The sequence below is a fragment of the Mustela lutreola genome, chromosome X (genome assembly GCF_030435805.1).
Source record: "Mustela lutreola isolate mMusLut2 chromosome X, mMusLut2.pri, whole genome shotgun sequence".
Taxonomy (NCBI): Eukaryota; Metazoa; Chordata; class Mammalia; order Carnivora; family Mustelidae; genus Mustela; species Mustela lutreola.
Window position 1 is genome coordinate 42,437,339 of NC_081308.1, and position 24,857 is coordinate 42,462,195.

Sequence of the window (24,857 nt, forward strand, 5' to 3'; positions counted from 1 at the left end):
ATTCTGGAAAAGGGATTATTTTTCCATTCAGCAGACTCATTTGAAGCAAGGGCCACAGGTTTTTGAAATAGATGACATCATCTTTAAAGGCGAGGCAGGAGGCAACTCCAGGCGGGAGGTGGGGCCTGACGTCATTGCACGGCAGATTCTTTCCCTGCCCACTTCTCTCGCCCGAGTAGATCGTCACTGTAACACGTAGGTGAATCTGGAATTAAGGTGCCCAGACAACCAAACCGCTGGCGAAGAGAGGCGGGACCTCAGTATGCGCCTGCGCACTGTTGGAAGTGAGGCACAATGCGCGGCTTCTGGGGGCGGGACACCTGGCAACAGCATTTTAAGCGCGTGCGCAGAGGCTATCTCCACCCTGTGCCTGGTGGGAGGGGCAGCGGGGGGGCAGGGTCTCACAGCGCCCTCTGCGCCTGCGCCGGGCCACAAGGTGGGGCCGCGGGCGCCCGAACTGTGGAGTGCGCACAGAGGTGGGGGGCAACGGTCAACCGTCGCCCCGAGGTGGGTGGCGGCGGGATGGCGTCGGCCTCTGGAGCCTCGGATTTGGTCGGCTCTGGAGCGCCCCCACCTGGCGGGGGAGCCCAAGCGGCGGCGGCTGAGGAGGAGGAGCGAGAGGTGGTACGGGTCCGAGTCAAGGTGAGGCTGACAGTTGGTCGGCCGGCCCTCCTGGGGTGCCCAGGGGAGGGGAAGGCGGTGATTCTCTCAGGCCGGAGGGCGGGACCCGAGATTTGGGGTGTTAACCTGAGGGGCGAAGCTTGAGGGCAGAGTGATAGTGGTGGGGACAGGGGTGGGGGAGTGGGGGCTGGACCTAGAAATGCTGGGCAGGCCCTGAGGACTTAGGGACTGAAAATGGAGGGGTAGTGGCCTGAGAAATGGATAGGTGGAGATCATGGGTAAAGAGGAGGGGCCATAGGGCTGGAGGAGGGGCCTTAAATAGTTGAGGGGGGGCTGTTGGTGTCTGAAAAGGAGGTGCTGAAGTCAATTAACATGTAGAGACATGTACCTATGTGCACATTTACAATCTCACCCGGGATGAGCTGACGTGCTTATCGGGAAGACAGCTAAATCAATGAGATGCTTTGGACTCTGGTGAATGTCGTAAGGAGATAACGAAAAAGCTTTTGAACTAGGGAGTTCCTTTAGCCAGGGTTGTAGCAGGTAGAAAGGTGTTGAAGGGGCAGAGACCCAGGTAAAAAAAGATACACCTACTCCGTATGTGTATCGGAGGAATAGTGGAAGCAGAGAGAAGAGCAAGGGCAAAGGCTGGGAGGTGGGGATAAGACTGGCATGTTCCTTTGGGTTCCCATATTGCTGGAGCAAGAGAGCAAGGGCAGGAGTGGGTAGGGGGTAAAACAATGAGGTAAAAGAGAAGCAGATTGGGAAGGGCCTCTGGCACGTGTTCTAAGAAAGCTGTTGCCATTGCTCTAGCAAGTGGTGATGGTGGCTCAGACTAGGGTGGTGGCACTGGTGTTGGTGAGAAAGTAGATTCTGGAAAGAAGTAAACAGGTCACCTCAGGGTAATACAGGAAGCTCTAAGGTAGAGGTTTGGGAATTCAGAAAAGAGATCATACCTGAGCTCTGGGTGAGCCGGTTGGAAGAAAGTGGGAAGGACTTTCCAGACGGGGGATCAGCACAAGCAAAGTCCCAGAGCCAGGATGTGTTCAAAGTAACTTCCAGCAGTTTGGTAGCACCAGAGTGTAAAGTTCAAAAAAGCTGACTGAAGAGAGGCTGGCCAGCGTCCTATAGGCCCACCTTTTGGGGACCCTGGGGTTGCCTCTGAAGAGATTTAAGCAAGGAAGTATCATAAGTAGATGTGCTAAATTGATGCAGCATTGAGTATTGATTTAATGGGAGCCAGACTGGACTTGGTGATCCTGACAACCATTGGAACAAAGAGGAAGAATTGGGTGCTTGGACCATTGCAATAGCCTCCTTCTCACTGGACTGCTGTTTTCTCCCTTACCCCCCACAGCCTGTTCTCTTAAGAGCAGCTGGAAGGATCCTGTTAAATCCTAAGTCAGATCACATCCCTCCTCTGCACAGAACCCTCCAAGTCTTACCCCTCACTCAGAGCAAAAACCAATGACCCAGAACTCCTGCTTCCATGTGCCCCTGCCCACAACTTGTCTGACCTTGCCTCCTATCCGTCACTCTGCCTGCTTCAGTGTGGTGATGTGGCCCCTGATGGCCCACTCTGTGTCTTATCTCCCCAGAAGTGTGAGAGCTTTTTGTCACCTGAGTTCCGCTCTTTCGCCGTCGACCCCCAGATCACCTCGCTTGATGTATTACAGCACATCCTCATCCGAGCCTTTGATTTGAATGGGTGAGTTATGGGATGCTGGGGGACCGACCATGGGGCCACTCACTTCAACAGTGGTTGTTTGGCTTTTTTGTTGTTGTTTGTTTGTTTCATTATTACAGATAATCCCACAGTGAACTGCCACATTTGCATATCCTAGAGTATTTGGGGAAATCTAGTCATAGGCTAAATTCCTAGCGGTGGTATTGCTGGACTAAAGGGTGTGTGCTTTTTAAAATTTCAACAGCTATTTCTAAAATACTCTTCAGCTAGGTTTTTGCCAATTTATAATCTCCCCAGCAGCATATAAAATGCCTCTTTCCCTAAGAAACACTGGTTACTCGAAAACATTGGAAAATTTGCTGACCTGATAGATAAAAAGTGGTGTCTCTTGTCATCTTGTGATGGTTATTTTGTTGTGTTGTGATTGTTATTTTGGAGGAATACAAGCACATGGTAACAAATTCAGAGAGGATAAAAGTGATGTCTACTTGGGATGTTTCCATGGTTACAATAGTTAAACAACATTCTTCATCACAAGTATATCTGAAGAACAAATTCTTAGTTGTTGACTTTTTTGGGTAAACATTTTTTGCTGTGAAAAATAACAAACACACAGCTTGCTTTATTTTTTTTATGCAGTAAGAAAGCTGTTTTCTTCCCTCTTCTATCCCTCAACTACTCTGTCACCCTCCCTAGAGGGGGCCAACATTTTAAGCTTTCAGTGTGCCCTCTAGATACCAGCGGGTGTGTATCTGTTTCTGTGTTTGTGTAACAAAGCAGAGGTACACTGTCTGACCTCAGACAGCCCAAAATCCTTGCCACTGTACCCAACACATAGTAGAGAGTTGTTCCACATCATCTCTGCCTTCCCTGACTTTTCGTGGAAACTGTCCCTGGGGCCTCCATGGCACTGGGAGCACTTGAGAGCTGCCACACTTCCTCTGTCCAGGAAGAAGAACTTTGGCATCAGCTACCTGGGCCGGGATCGGCTGGGGCAGGAAACTTACCTCTCACTCCTGTCTGACTGGGACCTCAGCACAGCCTTCGCCACTGCCTCCAAACCTTACTTGCAGCTGCGGGTAGACATTCGGCCCACCGAGGACAGTGAGTACCTGGCAGAGCCCTGGGGGCCCTGCTCTGGGACCCACCCTTTCCCCCATGGGATCACTCCACCCCTTGCAGTACACTCCCTCACAGTAGGCTTGAGAGGAAAAAGGTGTCTGAGGTCCATATCCTGGCTTGGCCACTGGGCCCCAATTTCTTTACCTGTAAAGTAGAAATAATAGTATCTTGGGGCCATGATGAGGATTAAACAGGGAAATTCATGTAAAATCCCTGGAATGATACATGGCTGCATAATGAATGTTCAAAAAATATTAGCTTTAGGGGCACCTGGGTGTCTCAGTCGGTTGAGCATCCAACTCTTGGTTTCAGCTCAGGTCATGATTTCAGGGTTGTGAGATCGAGCCCCATGTAGGGCTCTGTGCTCCCTGCAGAATCTGCTTGAGATTCTCTGTCTGTCTCTGTTTCTCTCCCTGCCCCTCTCCCTTTACCTCTCCCCCCAACTCTCTATAAAAATATAAAAATATTAGGGGCTCCTGGGTGGCTCAGTGGGTTAAAGCCTCTGCCTTCAGCTCAGGTCATGGTCCCAGGGTCCTGGGGTCGAGCCCTGCATTGGGCTCTCTGCTCGACAGGGAGCCTGCTTCCTCCTCTCTCTCTGCCTGCCTCTCTGCCTGCTTATGATCTCTCTCTGTCAAATAAATAAATAAAACCTTTAAAATAAATAAATAAATATATTAAAACAGTATTAGCTCTAACAATTTATCGTATTAGATTTACTATTATATAATCTAGTAATATAGGGTATAATTATATAATGCATCATAACAATAGAAATGTAGTATTGTATGTTTCTGTTATAATAACACATAACTATACAATGCTGATTATAATAATGATGGTTGTATTCATTCATTCATTCATCCTGCACTCATAATCATTTGTTTGCACTCATGCTCACTCATTCATTGTTCCCTTGATTCTCAGCCACTTCCTCTCTTATATTTGTTCCCTGACTCTTACCTGTGTTGGTCCCTGGGAGCACACAGATAAATTAAGACATGGGCCCAAAAATTTGATTACAAACCATATATTAGATGATAATATTGTCAGTGTTAAATGTCGTGGGTATGGTAATGATATCACAGTTATTGAAGGAAGATCCCCTTGTTCTCAGGAAAAACACAGTTGAGTATTAAGGGGTAAAGTGTCATGATGTCTGCAAATAATTCAGCAAAAAGTAGTATGTATTTGGGCACCTGGGTGGCTTGGTCAGTTAAGTGGCCAGCTCTTGACTTCAGCTCAGGTCATGATCTCAGGGTCCTGTGGTCAAGCCTCACGTCAGGCTTTACGATCTGTGGGGAGTCTGCTCAAGCATTCTCTCTCCCTCTGCTCCTCTGTCTGTTCGCACGCTCTCTCTCTCTCTCTCTCTCTGAAATAAGTAAATAAATCTTTTTAAAAAATAATATGTATCTATACGAAGAGAGCAAGATGAAGCAAGTGTGGCGAAAAATGTGAATAGTTAGGCAAGCTAGTTGAAGGATGTATGGGTATTCAATGAAATCATCTTTCTAACTTTATTGTAGATTTGAAATTTATTTATTCATTCAACAGAGAGAGAAAGCATAAGCAGGGAGAGCAGCAGGCAGAGGGAGAGAGAGAAACAGGCTCCTCATGACCAGAGCTGAAGGCAGATGTTTAACCAACTGAGCCACCCAGGCACCCTTGACGTTTTTTTAAAGTAAAATTTTGGGGGCTCCTGGGTGGCTCAGTTAAGCCTCTGCCTTTGGCTCAGGTTATGATCTTGTGGTTCCTAAGATCAAGCCCTGCCTTGGGCTCTGCACTCAGCGAGGAGTCTGCTTCTCCCTCTTCCTCTGCCCCTCGCCCTGTTCATGCTTGCTCTCTCTCTCCCTCTCTCTCTCTCAAACAAAAAAAATCTTGGGGCATCTGGGTGGCTCAGTCAGTTGAGCATCCAGCTTTTGGTTTCAGCTCTGGTGATGGTCTCATGGGTCATGGGATAGAGCCCAACGTCCATCTCCATATTCAGTGGGGAGAATGCTGGGAGGTTCTCTCCCTCTGTCCCTCCCTCCACTGTCTCTGTCTCTCTTTCTCTAAAATGAATAAATAAATCTTTTAAAAATAATAAGATCTTGGGGAGCCTGGGTGGCTCAGTGGGTTAAAGCCTCTGCCTTCAGCTTAGGCCATGATCTCAGGGTCCTGGGATTGAGCCCCACATCAGGCTTTCTGCTTGGCGGGGAGCTTGCTTCCTCCTCTCTCTCCACCTGCCTCTCTGCCTACTTATGATCTCTGTCTGTCAAGTAAATAAATAAAATCTTTAACAAAAATAATAAAATCTTTAAAAATAAATAATAAAATAAAATAAAAAGTTGTGGAGTGAAAGACATGATGCCCTGTCTCAGGAAATTCACATACCCATTTGGGATGACTGAGGTTTTTTATGGATGTCCTAGTAACATATAAATAGCTAACATGTGTTGAACACTTAGAACCATTCTACACAAATGATATTTATTCATTTGATTGTCAAAACAACCTTACAGGGTAGGCATGACAGTCATTCCTATGTTATAGTTGAGGAAACCAAGGCTCAGAGAGGGGAACAGGACTTGTGCATGTCACACAGACAGTAAGTGCAAGAGTAGGATTTGAACCCAGGTGGTGGCCAAACTAGCTCTAGATTCCTTGCTTTTAACCATTTGATTCTGTGAAATCGTAGGCTTGTTAAGATTGGCAGCCTTGAGAAAAAGAGCAAGAGGTGGAGAGAGGGACAGAAAAACTGGAGTCAGGGAGAAAGATAGTGACAGAAATGGGGAGAGGGACAAAAGACAAAGGCAGAGCAGGTAGCCAGAGACAGGAACTTCTGCCAGATTAGCCCTGGGTGCTTAGCTCAATCACTTAACTAGTTCCTGAAGCTTTGGTTTCCTCACCTGCAAAATAGACACAGAAGCACTGTTTCAGTAAAGAAATCAAACCTGCGGGGCGCCTGGGTGGCTCAGTGGGTTAAAGCCTCTGCTTTTGGCTCAGGTCGTGATCCCAGGGTCCTGGGATCGAGCCCCGTGTCAGCCTCTCTGTTCAGCAGGGAGCCTGCTTTCCTTCCTCTCTTTCTGCCTGCCTCTCTGCCTACTTGTGACCTCTGTCTGTCAAATAAATTAAAAAAAAAAAAAGAAATCAAATCTGCACAGCTAATAAACATGAAGAAAACCCCAGCTGCATAAGAACTGAGAGGACTGCAGGGACGCCTGGGTGGCTCAGTTGATTAAGCAGCTGCCTTCGGCTCAGGTCATGATCCCAGCGTCCTGGGATCGAGTCCCACATCCGGGCTCTTTGCTCCGCAGGGAGCCTGCTTCTCCCTCTGACTCTGCCTTCCACTCTGTCTGCCTGTGCTCGCTCTCACTCTCTCTCTCTTACAAATAAATAAATAAAATCTTAAAAAAAAATAAGTAAAAAGAACTGAGAGAGATGCAAATAAAGCAGAGAGACGGACCCTTCTCAATTTGGCAAAAAGACATTTAAACATTTTTTTGTTTAGAGAATCAACTTTTCAGTTATTGATGAGTCCGTTCTTTTCCTACTGTTGTCTCCTTTACCACATTCCTGCATTTGGTAAACAGACCTGTTTCCTCATTCCTGGTCTTCTTACAGTTGATCTCTTTGTTATTTTTTTCTAAGATCTTACTTATTTGACAGTAACACTGTGAGAGAGGGAGCACAAGCAGGGGCAGTGGGAGTGGGAGAAGCAGGCTTCCCACTGAGCAGGGGACCTGATATAGGGCTTGATCCCAGGACTCTGGGATCATGAACTGAGCCAAAGGCAGACGCTTAACAGACTGAGCCACCCAGGTTCCCCACACTGTGCCTAATCTTGATCCCCTACCCTTTTGCCTTGCAGGAACCACTTTGATTAGCTTGATGTGTAATTTTGCAGCTCCTTTACTTATTCATACACATACACACATATTTATCCACATATAAACATAAGTATATTCCTGTTTGTACACATATACAAATGGTATGTGTTTGACACGAATGGTCTCAAACTGTATGTTTATAAGTATCCAATAGATGGGGCTCTTATTAGAAATATTATTAATGACGTTCTTGTGACCATGTTCATGACTGTGAAAGCAACAAGCATGTTGTGACAACTTGGAAGGCCAGTCCGTCTTTCCGGTAAGAAGTCTGTTTCTGCCACCTCTACAAAGGGAAGATTGGCAAGCCTAAGGCCTTCCACCAATTTGTGCAGTTGTGATATGAATCCTCTTTCTGTCATATGGACTGCAAATATTTTTTCCCAGGTTATATTTTGTTTTATGGCTTTGCTTACAGTGTCTTTTTTTGTCCTACTGAAAACTAAAATTTGTATGCAGTCTTATACATAATACCTATCTCTTCCTTTATGATTTCTGAGTATCTCCCCTTACTTTGGAACATCTTCCCCATCCCCAAGCTTATAGAAATATTCTATGTTTTCTTCTAAGGTGCTTGTTATTTTCTTTTTTTTTTTACATTTAAATCTCTACTCTGTGAACATTATAATAAGTACACCTGGTTCTTTTAAAAAAAATGCCAGATAGGGGCGCCTGGGTGGCTCAGTGGGTTAAGCTGCTGCCTTCGGCTCAGGTCATGATCTCAGGGTCCTGGGATCGAGTCCCGTATCGGGCTCTCTGCTCAGCAGAGAGCCTGCTTCCCTCTCTCTCTTTCTCTCTGCCTGCCTCTCCATCTACTTGTGATCTCTCTCTGTCAAATAAATAAATAAAATCTTTTTAAAAAATGCCAGATAAACTGTCAGTTATGCCAGCATCATTTATTAAAGAACCACCATGTTTACACTGATTTGAAATGACACTTTTATCATATACTGAGTTCCCATGTGTACTTGGCATTTATTTCTGGGCTGTTTACCGCATTCCACCAGTTGGCTCTATTTGTCTATTGCTGTGCTAACACCATATTTTTATCACAGTGGTTGTGTGGTTAATTTTAATAAGGCAAGCATTGCCATCCTCCCACTGTTCTTTTTCTTGGCTCTTCTTTTTCTTAACTGTTCTTAAATGTGAATTCTTCCATATGATCCTTAAAATAATTTTTATCCAGTTCCGGAAAAACCCCATTAGATTTCTGATTGGCATTGCACAGAATTTATATATTAATTTAGGGTTTGGGAAGTTTGACAGTTTTATCAGAAAATGTAGTACACACAGCATCTATTACGTAATAGCACAAGCAGGGCCTGGGACAGCACCCCATAATGAAACATTTGGATGCTTCTCCAGGGAAATGTGTACTCATTCACACTTAGTAGGTTATATAAAGACTATGTATAGTCTTATGGCAGTTCAGATCAGGCACTGCCACTGGATGTTTGTGCTTGTAGAAATCCTTTGCCATTCTATTCATGGGCTCTTTCTTTTTTTAATCAATGTAGAATGTCTTTTCCTGTAATACTTCTGGCCTTGAGCAGTGCTCTTCCTGACATTCACATGGCTGTGCTCGCTTTCTGTTTGTTGGTGTTTGCCAGGAATACCTTTAGGTTTCTTCAACTTCCAGCCTTTCTTTGTCACTTAGTTTTAGGTATGTCTCTCACAAAAACCCTATACCAGGATTTATGTTTCCTTAAGCGATTGACAGTGAAATCTTTCTCCTTGCAGTCTCTCCCCCCTCCCAGGCCCTTGAAATGGAAGCTTTGAAACACTTTTAATTCATATTTTTCACTCTGATCCCTAACCTTTAACTTCTGCACTTTGGTTAGATAATTTCTTTTTATTTGTAGATAGATAGATAGATAGATGGAAATTTTTTTTATTATTTTTATTTTTTTTTAAGATTTTATTTATTTATTTGACAGACAGAGATCACAAGTAGGCAGAGGCAGGCAGAGAGAGAGAGAGAGAGAGGAGTTAGCAGGCCCCACAGAGCAGAGAGCCCCACGCGGGGCTCGATCCCAGGACCCTGGGATCATGACCTGAGCCGAAGGCAGAGGCTTTAACCCACTGAGCCACCCAGGCGCCCTGATAGATGGAAATTTCTTTTTAAATTCCAGGCTATCATATTTTCTTTATAGTACATCACTTATGTTTCAGGAATCCCACATATCATGGTACCTTTGTCATTTCATGTTTAATTATACATATTAAAAACTTGGGGACTGTTGCCATTTACCCTCCCTTTTGCCTTCCCCCACTTGGAGCCCTGGTAGTTATTCGGTAGTCATTTGCTTAGAGAACTTCTTGTTCTCCAACAAAGTGCATGGCCATGTCACATGTACTGCAGTGACCAAAAATGTCTTTTCTTCGCCCTGATAGATGCGTACTATCTTGGCTGGGTGGGGGCCCTCGCATCTCAAGGCTTTCTTCCCAATGCTCCATGGGCGTGGCAAGCCACTGTCTTCTTGCTTCCAGAATTGAGGAACCAAACTACTTGCATCTTAAGTCTCCAGGACTTGTCCTCCAGGTCTCTCTACATTGTCACTCAAATCATCAAGCTCTAGCTCTGTACCTTGAATGGGTTCTTCTCAGACCATTAGTTTGACCATCTTCCTTTTGCCCGTTAAGTGTTTTCATACTTTGTTTCCCAAGTACTACTCTGGCAGCTGTTGGGAGAGTGGAGAGAAGCAAAGAGGCAGTTTCAGGTGAGAGATGTGGTGACTGAGATAGCTGACAAGGCAGAGAGGAGAGGAGAGGTGGAATTGAAATACGTTATGCATATGGAATCCCCAGGGCTTAGTGAGTTTGGCCCTGGGATTTGAGAGAGTGGGAGGTAGCAAGGATGTCTCACAGGTTTCTGGCTCAAGCAAATGAACAGATAGAGGATCAGAGGAGGAGGTCGCATACAGAGTGAACCTTGAGCTCTCCTTCTGGACTCCAGAGGCGCTCAGTGCTCTATGAGACACCCAAGGGGAGGCAGTGACATTCAAATATGGCCTAGGGTTTACTCCTCCCTCACTGCTATGGGAGAAGGTACGGTGGATCCCATGGACAGGCTGCTTAGGGACAGCATTGGCCTGCAGTGACAATGGCTTAAACAAGTCCAGGTTGATTTGTTTCATACAGTAGAGTTTGAAATCCACTGGGCATTGCTGTTGTCAGTTTGGCAGCTCTGGGGCCTCAAGGGCTGACATCTCTTAAGTCTCTCGAACTTTTCTTCATGTGGCCACTGTCACTTCAACCATACATCACAGGTGGGGTGGGACAGGTGGGACAACCTTTTTTGTTACCAGGAAATGAGAATGATGATGGTAATCTGTACCAGTTGTGGGATGGAGACTAGCGTGAATATAAGACTAAGAGTTTGGGCTCTTGAGCTTTGGGCCTGGGCTTCAAATTTAGTTCTTTCACTTACTAGCTTTGATGCTGAAGGCAACTATCTCATATTGACTCATATTGACTGTGCCTATTTCCTTATGGAAAGAATGGTGTTAATAATAGTGCCTAACTGGGGGCGCCTGGCTTGCTCAGTCAGTGGAGCATGTGACTCTTGATATTGGGGTTGTGAGTTTATGCCCCGTGTTGGGTGTGACAGTTACTCAGAGATAAGAATCTTTAAAATAATAATAATAGTAAGAGTAATAATAGTACTGGGTGCCTGGGTGGCTCAGTTGGTTAAGTATCTGCCTTCAGCTCAGGTCATGATCTCGGGGTCTTGGAGTCAAGCCCCGCATCAGGCTCCCTGCGCAGAGGGGAGTCTGCTTCTCCCTCTCCCTCAGTCCCTCCCCGCCCCATTCATGCTTGCAACTCTCTCAAATAAATAAAATATTTTTAAAAAATAATAGTGCCCAACTTAGGGGAAGGATGTTAATATTAAATGAGTCCATACTTGCAAAGGGCTCAGAACACTTCCTGGCATAAAGTGAATCCCTTGTCACAGTGCTTGGCACGTAGTAAGTGCTCAGTAACTATTACTTTATCCCACTAAAATACTGCTTAGAGTCTGCTGAGCTGTTTTGTGGGACAGTTACCAAAAAAGAATTATTCACGGTTTTATATTTTACCTGATTTAGATGACATGGGAAGAGAGGGCGGGAATCATTCACTGCTCCGTGAGTGTCCTAGCTTTGTTAGGAGAGGAACCCAGCCCTGAGGTGTGGCCCTCTTGCACCCATTCTGGTATCCTGTCATTCTGTGTGCCTAGGCCCTCTTCTGGAAGACTGGGACATAATCAGCCCCAAGGATGTCATTGGCTCCGATGTGCTCCTGGCTGAGAAAAGGTCATCACTGACGACAGCTGCCCTGCCCTTCACGCAGTCCATCCTCTCTCAGGTGGTTTCAGGGACCCCTGTGGCCAGCTGCAGGGGGAGGGCAGGCCCAGGTGGTACCCCTGGTTCTGAGCATGCTGGCTGGCACCTGCCCGTAGCCTGCCCAGCTGACTGGTGGCCTTTCTCCCTCCTTCACAGGTGGGCCGCACCTTATCTAAGGTCCAGCAGGTGCTAAGCTGGTCATATGGGGAAGACGTCAAGCCCTTCAAGCCTCCCCTGAGCGATGCCGAGTTCCACACCTACCTGAACCATGAGGGCCAGCTCTCGCGCCCTGAGGAGCTGCGCCTGCGGATCTATCACGGCGGTGTTGAGCCCTCCCTGCGAAAGGTGAGCCGCCTCGGTCACTCATCAGATCTGTCACTCCCACAGTTGTGACTAACTCGTGAGACACACACAGAGGACCTTGCTGTCACGGGGTGGTATGGAGTGGAGCTGTTCCAGGGCAGCCAGCCCTCCCTCGGGAGGGCCTGGGAGGCAGAGGTGGGAAGGCCGACTCTTCAAGGGAAGACAAAGGCCCCAAGGCCCCAAGGCCCCAAGGCAGCAGGGTTGGGGCCTCTACCAGGAGGTGGTGGCTCATTTGTCGAGCCTCAGCCTTCTCCCTGTTGTCCCTGGCCAGGTGGTGTGGCGGTACCTGCTGAACGTTTACCCAGATGGGCTGACGGGCCGTGAGCGGATGGACTACATGAAACGCAAGAGTCGCGAGTATGAGCAGCTCAAGAGCGAGTGGGCACAGCGAGCGAGCCCCGAGGACTTGGAATTCATCCGCAGCACAGTCCTCAAGGATGTGCTGCGGACAGACCGGGCCCACCCCTACTATGCAGGGCCTGAGGATGGCCCACACCTGCGGGCGCTGCACGACCTACTCACCACCTATGCCGTCACGCACCCGCAGGTGTCCTACTGCCAGGGCATGAGCGACCTCGCCTCGCCCATCCTCGCCGTCATGGACCACGAAGGCCATGCCTTCGTCTGCTTTTGTGGCATCATGAAGCGCCTGGCTGCAAACTTTCATCCCGATGGCCGCGCCATGGCCACCAAGTTTGCCCACCTCAAGCTGCTACTGCGACATGCTGACCCTGACTTCTACCAGTACCTACAAGAAGCCGGGGCCGACGACCTGTTCTTCTGTTACCGCTGGTTGCTGCTTGAACTCAAGCGCGAGTTCGCCTTTGATGATGCCCTCCGCATGCTCGAGGTCACCTGGAGTTCGCTGCCCCCCGATCCTCCTGAACATGAGGTAGAGCTTGTCGGACCCCCCAGCCAGGTGGCAGACACTGGCTTCAGTGGCCACAGGGGGCGGCCCGTGCGACAGAGGCACATGCTCAGGCCTGCCGGGGGAGGAGGCGGTGCTTTCGACGATGCTGTTGACCATTTGGTCACAACCAGCCAGGGGCCTGGTGGCGGGGGGCGTCTCCTGAGACAAGCCAGTCTGGATGACCTCCAGCAACTCAGGGATAACACGGGCTCCAGGAGGGACCCTCTGGTCCAGCTGCCCCACCCAGCTGCCCTCATCAGCTCCAAGTCCCTCTCTGAGCCCTTGTTGAACTCCTCAGACCCACTCTCCTCCTCTTCCCGCCCTGATTCCCCTTCCTCCTCATCTCCGCCATCCACCCAAGAGGCCTCTCCCGCCGGTGATGTGGCTGCAGGATCCCCCTTGATGCCAGAGTTGGGCTCCCCACAAGAACCTGGGAAATCCCTGCCACCCCCACCCCCACTGGGCTTGCCCCCGCCCCAGGAATTTGGCCGAGGGAACCCATTTATGCTCTTCCTCTGCCTTGCTATCCTGCTGGAGCATCGTGACCACATCATGCGCAACGGGCTAGATTACAACGAGCTGGCCATGCACTTTGACCGCCTTGTGCGGAAACACCACCTTGGGCGTGTCCTGCGCCGGGCCAAGGCTCTCTTTGCTGATTACCTACAGTCCGAGGTGTGGGACTCCGAGGAGGGGGCCGAGGCCACAGCCCCATCTTGATCAGGCTCCTTCCAGGCCACCATAAGTCCCACCACCAGATCTCTGTTCTTTACCATGGGGGCCTATACATGAGACCCCCAGCTCCCTGCCTGCAAGCCCTAGACCTGTTGGAGGGCAGGGCCCCTTCTCCCCAGGTCTGAGAGTGTGGGGCTGTGTCTTGGCACTGCCCCATGGAGGCCACAGCCTCCTTTCTCAGTTTATGTTGTATTGTTTTTAACAACTGTACTTTGCACACACAAAGGTCACTGTGGTCTGTGTATTTCTCTACCCTCTCTCTGGTTTTTATTATAGATGGGGTCCCCAGGGGCTCCTGACCTGATGGAGTGGAAACACCTCATTTGGTGGAGGGTGGCCCCTGCTTCCCCAGTGGCAGGAGAGTGGGTGCCAAGAACTGGTTCTAGGTGAGCCCAGGTTGAAGACTGCTTGGGGAGGCCCAAGGCTGTTTTGTGGTATATCTGCCTGCTGGTAAGGGTCTGAATTATGGCTATAAACATACATTTTCAGGACAGGCCCCCAAATGAGGCATGAGAGAGGGAGTTTGTGACTCCAAAAGGGCAAGTCTCATTACACAGACAGTCTACTTAGTGATGTTGGGCCACCACTTCTGCTGTTCTGCATGTCACCGTTTTTAGGATCCAGACCCTCCCCTGTGAGTCTTCTTCTTTTTTTTTTTAGATTTATTTATTTATTTATTTGACAGAGAGAAATCACAAGTAGATGGAGAGGCAGGCAGAGAGAGAGAGAGGGAAGCAGGCTCCCTGCTGAGCAGAGAGCCTGATGCGGGCCTCGATCCCAGGACCCTGAGATCATGACCTGAGCCGAAGACAGAGGTTTAACCCACTGAGCCACCCAGGCGCCCTCCCCTGTGAGTCTTATGCAGTAATGCTGGCAGTCCTGGGCAGGGTCTGAGGCATTTCTTATCACTTGCTTTGGGACCAGCTTGAGGGACAGTGGCCTTGCCATGCCTAGGGCTCTAAGTCCTAGATTGGGTTTGTAGCTCTTGAGGGCCTTTTTTTTAAAGATTTTTAACAGAGAGAGACACAGCAAGAGAGGGAACACAAGCAGGGGCAGAGGGAGAGGGAGAAACATGCTTCCCACTGAGCAGGGAGCCCGATGTGGGGCTCAATCCTAGGACCCTGGGATCATGACCTGAGCTGAAGGTAGACGCCCAATGACCCAGGTGCCTAGGAACCCCATGAGGGCCTGTCTTAACCGTGTTAGCAACAGAAACCATTCCTTAGCCTTCTCTATCCCATTTATGTTGGCACACAAATCAAGTACTGATAAAACTCAGGGGCTAAAAGAAGTCACCTACTTATAGGGAAGGTAATGATCAAAAGAAGACCCTCTTCCCCACTTACTGTCTCAGAAGGTGGATTTTTTCGTGGACCAGTTGCTGTCCTCCACATGGACACAGCAGATGATGGGTAGGTAACTGGGCTCGTTCAGGTTATGGTCTGGCTATGCCAGATTCTGGCCAGAAGTCATTGCTGCACTAGGCACAGAGATGAGAGGCACTGGAACTGCCATCCTCTCATCTGTCTCCCCAAGAATGCCATATGGAGCTAGAGAGAACCCTTAAAATGCTCCCATCATGCCCTAGTATTGGAGGGGAAGCTGACCATTCCTCTGATGAGGGCTTGCTTCACTGGAAGAGCTGGACAAGACCATCCTGTGTCCAGGGTACTCCAAGACTATGGGTCTAACAAGTACGGATAAGGTGCTCAGACACACACATGCCATCTAAGAGCCAGCCAAGGTATGAGGGTATCTGGTCCTTTGAGGACCTGAAATGTCCCCTTTGTCAGGCAGCAGCTGACACCCTCTGGGTGCATTCTGTGACTGAGCTCAGGTATTTGAGGGGCCAGACAAGTCAATTCTGTGTATGGCAGCTTAGGACCTCTGAGGGTCAGAGGAGTCATTTCTGTGAATGATACAGTGGAGGGCAGAAACCTCTCTCCCAGACAATACTTGGGGCTTCTAGTTCCTGCTATGGTGGCAAACAGCACAAGCTGCCGACCCCCTTGCCCAAAAGCAACCCTGGAGAAAGTACAGAGGGAAATATGAGTTCCAGAAACTGCAACACAGCTATGGAGATCTGTGGGAAAACTGAAGGCTAGCTCTAAGTGGCCTCTGTTTTGAGTGGTGCTGGCTGAAGGCAGCAAATAGGCTAGGTTTCAGGTTTGGCTCTTAATCTCTCCCCCATGTTGTGTTGGGAAGGTCCTTGTCTGCCCCTTACTGTAGACATTATCCCAACCACTTATAGTCGTCTGGGGCAGGGGACTACGATGAGGACAACAAGAACTGTGTTGAGGGAAGGAAATGAGCAGCTGGAGGCAATCATTCCTCCACCTTTCCCCCTCCAGACACCAGGGATGGTGGTGACACCTCGGGAGACAGCCTCCTCTTGGGGTTTAAAGATGAAACCCCTATCAGAGGAACTGCCAAGTAGCTCTATTTCTGTGGCACCTGGGGCTGCCCACCCTTAGGCTCATCTCCCCCACACGTCTCTTTACCCTTTGAACTCCAGGGGACTGAGCAGAGTCCAATCTGGCCTTCAGTCTTCCCTTGAGACCTTGTACATGCCACAACAGCTGCTCCTGTCTGGGGAACTTGAGCTCACCCCCAAAATGACTAGACACCGGGGCAGCATCACCACCTCCAGAGAAAATTAAACCGGATGTATTAGTTATCTACTGCTCTAGAACAAATGACCCCCAAACTTAGCAGCTTAAAACAGCAAACATTTATTTTCTCAGCCTCTGGAGTGTCGGGAGGAAACTGGGAGCCACTCTGCTGGGTGATTTTAGCTCAGTCTCATCTGAAGTTTCAGGCAAGTTGTCAGGACTGAAGACATGACCCCTCGGCTGAAGGACCCACTTCCAACATGGCCCACTCGGGAGGCTGCTGGGAGGAGGCTTCCATTTTTCGCCACCTGAGCCTCTCCGTGGAACTCTTCACAACACACGGTCCCAACAGGCAGGCAGGAGACCATGAGCAAGACAGAATTGTAGTGTCTATTAGAACTTAACCTCAGAAATGACATACCATCACTTCTGCTATATTTTCTTGGTCACACCAACCAACCCTGGGACAACACGGGAGGGTATTACACAGGATGTGAATACCAACAGGCAGTGATCATTGGGAGCCATCCTGGAGGCTGGCTAGTGTACTGGGTATGCCATAAAATTATAATATAACAATATAATATGTAATATAATATCAGAAGAAGTATTGGGCCAGACATGAGTAATTTTAAGTAAATACAATAAATAGATAAAAGTAAACTATAAAACCAGAACAAGTGATATAAAAGAGACCTAAAGAAAATAGTAGGTATGAGTAGGATAGGAAAAAAAGGAACAGAAAAGTGGGGCGCCTGGGTGGCTCAGTGGGTTAAGCCGCTGCCTTCGGCTCAGGTCATGATCTCAGGGTCCTGGGATCGAGTCCCGCATCGGGCTCTCTGCTCAGCAGGGAGCCTGCTTCCCTCTCTCTCTCTCTCTCTGCCTGCCTCTCCATCTACTTGTGATTTCTCTCTGTCAAATAAATAAATAAATAAAATCTTTAAAAAAAAAAAAAAAAAAAAGGAACAGAAAAGTACTGTAATTAGAGAATACGAAATGGGATGTCGGAAGTTTTACTATAATAACAATCACAAAAATATTTAGAACACAGAGACCCTCACTGTATTTTAAAAAAAAAAAAAAGGTCCCCCAAAAGAAAAACAGTCCAACAACACCCACACAAAGATTGGGAAATGTTGAAAATGAAAAGATGAAGAGAGGATATAGCACATTAATAAGAGCCCAAAGAAAGCTAAGATAGCCATCCAATAATTAACAACAAAATTTAAGATCACAAAAAACAAAGGACATACACTCATTGAGAGAAAGATATGTCTACCATAAACATACACACCTAAGGAGTACTGAACAATCATTTTTTTGGAAGATTTTATCTATTTATTAGCGCACAGTGGTGGGGGGCAGAGGGAGAGGGAGAAGCAGGAAGAAGACTCCCTGCTGAGCACAGAGCCTGACACAGGCTTGATCCCAGGACCCCAGGATCATGACCTGAGCCAAAGGCAGACACTTAACCAACTAAGCCACCCAGGCGCCTGTGAAAAATACATTGTTAAGGTTGGTATTTTATATATACACATATTTATTTATACATCATATATATATATATATATAACTTAGATATTAATATATATAAACACATTCCTATATATAATGTATGGTTTTTATATATTCACATATATGTAAGAACACATTCCTGTATAACCCACACTTAACAAATGGAGAAGACTACTTTTTAAAAAAGATTTTATTTATTTATGTGACAGAGAAAGAGATCACAAGTAGGCAGAGAGGCAGGCAGAGAGAGAGGGGGAAGCAGGCTCCCCTCTGAGCAGAGAGCCCGATACGGGGCTCAATCCCAGGACCCTGAGATCATGACCTGAGCTGAAGGCAGGGGCTTAACCCACTGAGCCACCCAGGCACCCTGGAGAAGACTACTTTTATGCTTACACTTAGTTACAAAAATAGACCATGTTAGGGCACTAACACCTTGATGAATTCAAAAGTATCAATATTAAACATTATCACTGACCATAGTACAATAAAATTAGCAACAGCAAAAAGAAAAAAATGAACCCATCTTTGAAACATTACTAAATAATCCTTAGATGAAAGAAGAAATCATAAAGGAACTTTAGAAAAGTTTACAACTAGGGGCACCTGGTAGGTCATGATCTCAGGGCCCTGGGATTGAGCCTTGTGTCCAGTTCTGAGTATTTTGTCTGCTTGAGAGTCTCTCCCTCTCCCTCTGCCCCTCCCTCCTGCTCTCTCTCTCTCTCTCTAAAATAAAATGAATAGGGGTGACTGGATGGCTCAGTCTGTTGAACATCTGCCTTCAGCTCAGGTCATGACCTTGGGGTCCTCCAAGCCCCGCACTGGGCTCCCTGCTTGGCGGGGAGTCTGCTTCTCCCTCTCCCCCCATCTGTGCACACACTCTCTTTCTTGCTCTCACTCTCTCACTCTCTCTCTCTCTCTCTCAAATCTAAATAAATAAATACAATATTTTTTATTGTGGGGTCGAGAGTTCAAGCTCCGTGTTGGGCATAGAGTTTACTTAAAAATATAAATAAATAGAGACACCTGGGTGGTTCAGTCCCTTAAGCATCTGACTCCTGATTTCATGACTCAGGTCCTGATCTCAGGGTCCAGGGACTGAGCCCCAGATTAGGCTCCATACTCGGTGGGGATTCTCCTTGGGATTCTCTTTTTCCCTCTTCCTCTGCCCTTCCTCTCTCTCCCTCTTCCTCTGCCCTTCCTCACCCCTCTCTCCCCTCACCTCATGCTCTCTCTCTCTCAAATAAGAATCTTAAAACATAAAATGTTAAAAAATTTACAACTAAATAATATAAAAACACTACATGCAAATTTTGTAGATCACAGCAAAATCAGTTAAAACAAGAAACCTGTAGCTTTAAATACATTTATCAGGAAAGAAAGGTTGAAAAAGATACACTTTAAAACCAATAAAATGGTTAACTGTGGAAGGAAGAGAACAAAAGTTGGGTGCAGGATTAAAAGAGAATAAATAAAATGAGGGGCTTTTTGTGTAACAACAATGAAGATGTGTCATGAACCATAGAATATGACCAGAGCTCACTTTGAGAATCAAACGGGTACTTCTTTTTGCATGGGGCCTCAGATTCCCTGAGAGCTACCTAAGACTATTATGTATATGCACAATGTGAAATCTATTCGTGTCCATCCTGAGCATAGGAGGCCTGGATATGGCAAAAGCCAGACAAGTTCATTTTGTGGATGCATATAATTGTGCACTCCAAAAGTTAACAAATCTAGTCTTTATTTGGAGGGCTGACCCTTAGAAGGACTTGGAAATGTAGAGTTTGTGAGAGCAGAGTAACCCAGTCTTCCTTGAGGGGGAGCTCAGAAACTCTGAAAGCTGGACAGGTCCACTGTGTACTGTGAAAGTCTTCGCGGATCAAGGGCTCAGGGACTCTGCATGATAACAAAAATTGTTCTGTGGATTGGAATTTACTCCCTTTTAAGACTGGGGCATGCTGTTTTGTAGAAAGCATCTCGGGCAGTCTACCGGCAGGGAAATCAAGAGACTGACTTCGGGAGGCAGTCTGATAAGGAGTAGGGCTTAAGTCAGAAATGAGAAGGAATGACGCCAGGAAAAAGGATCCCATGACAGGCGGCTAGATGTTAGGCAGAGAAAACGTGGGGATCAGCATCACACAATGAGAAAACAGAGGATCTGACGTTAAGGACTGTGAAGGGTGAGGACGACAGGTAAATTAGGGGATAAAACATCCGATCCTTGAGGAATATGAGAGAACTGGGGAGTGAAGGAGGTTACAGTAATTACGTCTTGGGGACCTACAGGAAGACGACTGAGATGTTGAGGAAGACGCGAGAACCAATGGACGATATGACGTCAAGGATGGCCAGGGTGACGTCAGGGTTGGAAAAGGGTATCAGAGCGAAAAGGAGCCTGCGCACCACTGGGCCCGCGAATGGATACGGATCCCACAGTGCACCAAACGCACAAGGCTCGCCTCCCTTTCCGGAAGCATGCTGAGCTTATTGGTCCGTCTGCTCGGCCATCCCTTCCTCCCACCCCCTTGCTGGCTTCAGCCAATGAGCATGGACGCCGGTGCGCGCGGGGGACGTTTTGTGACGTGCATGCTACGTGCGCTTTATCAAGCGTCTTCCTGCGCGGCAATCTTCCCAGTCTCTCAGCTCCTGCACGGTAGCTGTTCTTCCAGTTCTTTTGCATAATTTGGAGGTAAGCAACGCGTATCTTGTGGGCCGGCTGCTCCTGGCCTCACTGATGTGCGACGCGCCAGCCAGGAGCTAGGTGCGCGAGTGGGGAGAGCAGCGGCTTCTGACACGTAGGCTTGGGCTTCTCCCGAGTGGGTAGGTCCGTGCTGACAGATGAAACTTTAATTTTGGTGGGAGGCTGGCTCCTTATATCCGAGTGCGAGGAATGCTGGGAGGGACTGGCGACGTCTGTGGCGGGAGGGACCGCGCGACAGCAGAGATTTGCGGGTGCCCTTCCCCCACCACCACGTGACCGCCGCCATCTTGTTCTGCCGGCGCGGAGGGAAGGCAGGGGTGATCGGGCCCTGCGCAGTGGCACAAAATGACGGGCGTGGTGGTGGTGATTTGAGCATGCGCGAAGGCCGCCCCCAAATGGCTGCTTCCCTGATGCGGCACTGCCGATTCCCGGCTTTTCCGCTGTTCTTTTAGGTCTGCGTTCGGGTGTCTTTTTGTTTTCGTCTTCCTCTTTCTTTATCCATTCGTGGTCCTGCCTTTTTCATTTTTTTCTCTTTCATCTCTACGGTTTCTCCCACCCTTTTTCGTACTCCCTTTGCAGTACTCAAATTGACGGCCATGTCTTCTGAAGAAGGGAAGCTTTTCGTGGGAGGACTCAACTTCAACACCGACGAGCAGGCTCTTGAAGACCACTTCAGCAGCTTCGGTCCTATTTCGGAGGGTGAGATATGGGCCAGTTGTATGATGAGTTGGGTGTTTGAAAGTCTGGAGCCCTTGAGTTTCAAGAAATGGAAGAAGAAAAATCAGGACCCTAGACTTTAACATACTCCTTTTTTTTGGTTCTTAGTTCTAAGGTAATTTTGCAAGAACCTCCTAATTTTCAGTTGAGGAGTGGTGGGAGGGGTCTATTCTCTACGGGACACCCTTTGCGGCTTGTGTTTCTTCCTACCCACATCTTTCTCTTTTTCCCCAGTGGTTGTTGTCAAGGACCGGGAGACTCAGCGATCCCGGGGTTTTGGTTTCATCACCTTCACCAATCCAGAGCATGCCTCAGATGCCATGAGAGCCATGAATGGAGAGGTGAGGTCTCCTACCTGCATAGGGGCCCTGCCCCCATCTGCCACTTGCACCATTCTTTCTGTTTTTCCCTCTGTGTCTGCTAGGGGCATCGCGGCCACCAAACCCCGCAGTGCCCACTCACAGGAGCGTGACTGCCTTCTGTTCTAGGGGGTGGAGGGCAGCGGCAGACAGAGCCGGGCTGCCTGGGAGGCGACGACTGGTCCTGCATGAGGCCGAGAAGCCACCTGTGGATGGTTGACCTGCCCTGGGCTTAGGTAGTAGAGTCTGCAGACCTGCGGGCCTGGCCCGGAGAGGACCTCGTGAGTCTTCTGGGATGGACTCTGAAGTCTCAAACCAAGAGAGGTGTCTGTCTAGCCCTAATAGTGGGGCAGCTTGTAGGAGTGGGGAGGAGAACTCAGCCTGAGTTCAGTCAAGATGTAAGTAGTAGCAGGGGGAACACGGTGGATTCAGGTCATTTTGTGGGATTCTATAGCTCCTGATAAAGCCATTCTGGTGAAAGGAGCTTATTCTGGAACATGGCACCCAGAACCTGGTGCCCAGCAGGAGTTTCTGGGCAAAAGCCCACCTGCCCTACCCATTCTTCCTTCACCACTGCCCTGTTTGACCACCAACCCATCCTCCTTGTGTCTCCCCACGCGTAGTCTCTGGATGGTCGCCAGATCCGTGTGGATCACGCGGGCAAGTCGGCCAGGGGAACTAGAGGGGGTGCCTTTGGGGCCCATGGGCGTGGTCGCAGCTACTCTAGAGGTAAGTGCAGTGGTAAGTGTGGATATGGGGGAGAGTGGCTTATTAGTGACTTATGTCTAGACAGCTGCTTTTCAACTTTTTCTTAATCTACTCTAGGTGGTGGGGACCAGGGCTATGGGAGTGGCAGATATGACAGTCGACCTGGAGGATATGGGTATGGATATGGAAGGACCAGAGACTATGGTGGCAGGTGGGTAGCCAAGGGATTGGGGTGCTCTGGTGGTGCTGCTTTCTTCTTAAAGAGCTCAGCTGCCTGGTAGTTCATACATACTTGATTTTGGTGTTAACTAGTGTCAGTTTTTACTGACACTAGTTATTGTAATGAGGTTTTAAATGTGATACTGTGTTTTGAGGTGTGCATGACGTACTAGTAAGTTGTAAGATCATGAAATTGTAATATGGTAGGTGGTAATAACATGTTTATCATGTTTTGTTGTATGTGTTGTGTGTAATATCTGATTTCTATCAAATAGTATATGTTTGGTATGTGTTTACATGTTACAGTGTAATAATAACAGAACGTGACAGGTTATGTAAATATGTGTGGTTTTTAATACCAGGGTTTCTAGGGTATGTTCTTGCTAACTGCCATGTATGTTTTCTCCCAGAAGCCAGGGTGGTTATGACCGCTACTCTGGAGGAAATTACAGAGACAATTACGACAACTGAGATGAGGCATGTGCACCTAATGTAGGTGAGGCTTACGTGTTGCCACTGAGCGGACCTCTGTCCACCAGCCCTGTCATGTTCCACTCGAGCATTCCTCCTGCCTGTACTTAGTTCACCTGGCCCACCTGACACCACTCCTAAGCCTCCTTTGCTCTCAGGTGCCTGTCAGCTAGTCTGTTGGGAGGGGATGTCTAAAAACCCGTCTACCCTGTAATCTCTTGCCTGGGTATGGAGGAGATGAAGCGGCATTGCTCAGCAATCCTTACCAACCCTGGGAGGTGAGCATGTGTACCTCTGCCTTCCCAACATTACAATTCTCCCCTTCTTACTGTTCTCAGATACACAAGGAATAAAACTTCTGGTCCAGGATCATCCTTCCAAATGGCTGTATTTATAAAGATTTTTGGAGCTGCACTGACACATCTGTTTTAGTACATCAACTTCTATTTTTGAACTGAGCTCCCAAGGTAGCTTGTCACAAAGAACTTTTCGAAAGCTCCATGTGTTTTTAAAAGTTTTTTCTCTTTTAAATAATAATCCTGGGACTTTTGTAGAGTCTGGGTATTTTTTTCTTCTACCAATTTCTCAGTTTGGGCTCTCAGGATTACTGATTATGGCAAAAAAAAAAATGTTCAGACTGCCTTTAAAAAAAAATAACGTGCATTTATCATGATAAGGAAGCATTTCCAAATGCAAATATAAGAAATCAGCACAATTAGAGGTGGGTTTTTTTTATTCAAGGTCCCCACCCTTGAGAATACAGAAGTTTCTTAAAATATTTGTGAGTGTCCTTTTTTTTTTTTTAGTACTGGAAGAAAAAATACTCTGTTGTGTCTCACTAGCATTTTAGGATGTTCTTCACAGAGCTGATTAAAAAGTTTAAAAATAAAAAACTGATAAGTGTTTTTTTTCCCCCTTGCTGACCTGTTTTCAGACTAAAAATGAAAGATCAAGAAGGGATGTTTTTAGGAAAGAGTTTAGTTGGGGGGTAGGCAGCAATTGCCATAAGAGTAGACCTCTCCAGCTCAAAGTTTGGTTGCGTTTGAGTATACATGCTGGGGGTTACAGAGGAAATATTCGGCTGGAATTGGGTTTCTTGAGATAGCCTTTTGGTCCCATTGATTTTGTCACCATTATTTTGATCATTGTCAGCTTGGGAATCAGACTGCTTAGGTTTGAGTCTCCCTAGCTTCTTGGAGCATCAGTGGGTACCCTCCTCACAGGATTGTTCTGAGAATTGAACATCTGGTGGGAGTTAGATCCGGTTGTAAACAGCATTTTCAGTTTCTTCTGACTCTGAAATGTTGGGAAGTGGAGGAAGTGTACTAAAATCTCCTTTGAGGAATGTGGAAGAATCCCGACTTGAAAACAAGGTTCTAAGAGCTCAGACTGGATGCAGATCCAGGATTGAAACAAAGCCTCTGCTGCTCTCCAGCTATTTGATCTCCGGTAGGACACTTAACCTGTGTGCCTCAGCCTCATGGGCATTTCACATTTCTTCTTGAGGGTTAAGTACAGTGAGTAGGCAGGTACAGCCATTGAGAACAATTACCAAACTTCCTATAGGGATTCAGTCTGGTGGTGTGCGGGTCTTTGGTGGTAAGGTGGCAATAGTTGGGCCTGCTTTTGCACCTGTAGTTGGTCTTAGTTTCTCAGTCCTCCTGCTACTCACTTTGGTCCTGGTTCTCTTTGCTGCACTGGGGTCCTGTTGGCTTTATCCCTCCTTTTGGAATTTAATGGTGGTGTCCATGGCTTCTACCTGATGATGCAAAAGTCACATACCACCAGATAGCTGGTTCTGGGACATCTTTAACTGCCTTATTTCATCATTCGTAGGGCATGTGTTAATAAACTCCGTGTGTTCCCTCAAAAGTCCTATATTGAAACCCCAATATGATGGTGTAAGGAGGTGAGGTTCTTGGGGAG

General features: G+C 47.6%; 2 protein-coding genes across 4 annotated transcripts; both read left to right on the forward strand.

Annotated features, from left to right (window-relative positions):
* Positions 1-401: 401 nt before the first annotated feature.
* Positions 402-13,854, forward strand: TBC1D25 (TBC1 domain family member 25). Its single transcript, XM_059157196.1, has 6 exons — positions 402-642; positions 2,220-2,329; positions 3,258-3,412; positions 11,516-11,643; positions 11,778-11,966; positions 12,256-13,854. Exons 1-6 carry the CDS (start codon positions 523-525, stop codon positions 13,612-13,614), a joined length of 2,061 nt encoding a protein of 686 aa, XP_059013179.1. The 5' UTR covers positions 402-522; the 3' UTR covers positions 13,615-13,854.
* Positions 13,855-20,287: 6,433 nt separating this feature from the next.
* Positions 20,288-23,824, forward strand: RBM3 (RNA binding motif protein 3). Of its 3 annotated transcripts, none has more exons than XM_059157197.1 (7): positions 20,288-20,445; positions 21,037-21,156; positions 21,409-21,515; positions 22,157-22,262; positions 22,359-22,452; positions 22,871-22,956; positions 23,270-23,824. In XM_059157197.1, exons 2-6 carry the CDS (start codon positions 21,054-21,056, stop codon positions 22,929-22,931), a joined length of 471 nt encoding a protein of 156 aa, XP_059013180.1. In that variant the 5' UTR covers positions 20,288-20,445; positions 21,037-21,053; the 3' UTR covers positions 22,932-22,956; positions 23,270-23,824. The 3 variants fall into 3 exon arrangements, with proteins under 3 accessions (XP_059013180.1, XP_059013182.1, XP_059013181.1); XM_059157199.1 differs by having other exon boundaries at positions 22,874-22,956; XM_059157198.1 differs by lacking the exon at positions 20,288-20,445 and adding an exon at positions 20,461-20,909.
* Positions 23,825-24,857: the final 1,033 nt, after the last annotated feature.

What these genes read in the sequence shown, in the direction of transcription:
- TBC1D25 (XM_059157196.1), top strand. Translation starts at nt 523, where the DNA reads ATGGCGTCGGCCTCTGGAGCCTCGGATTTGGTCGGCTCTGGAGCGCCC. An exon ending in TGGTACGGGTCCGAGTCAAG is followed by an intron (nt 643 to 2,219) that starts GTGAGGCTGACA and finishes TTATCTCCCCAG; the next exon opens with AAGTGTGAGAGCTTTTTGTC. An exon ending in TTGAGCCCTCCCTGCGAAAG is followed by an intron (nt 11,967 to 12,255) that starts GTGAGCCGCCTC and finishes GTCCCTGGCCAG; the next exon opens with GTGGTGTGGCGGTACCTGCT.
- RBM3 (XM_059157197.1), top strand. Translation starts at nt 21,054, where the DNA reads ATGTCTTCTGAAGAAGGGAAGCTTTTCGTGGGAGGACTCAACTTCAAC. An exon ending in TGGTCGCAGCTACTCTAGAG is followed by an intron (nt 22,263 to 22,358) that starts GTAAGTGCAGTG and finishes AATCTACTCTAG; the next exon opens with GTGGTGGGGACCAGGGCTAT. An exon ending in ACCAGAGACTATGGTGGCAG is followed by an intron (nt 22,453 to 22,870) that starts GTGGGTAGCCAA and finishes GTTTTCTCCCAG; the next exon opens with AAGCCAGGGTGGTTATGACC.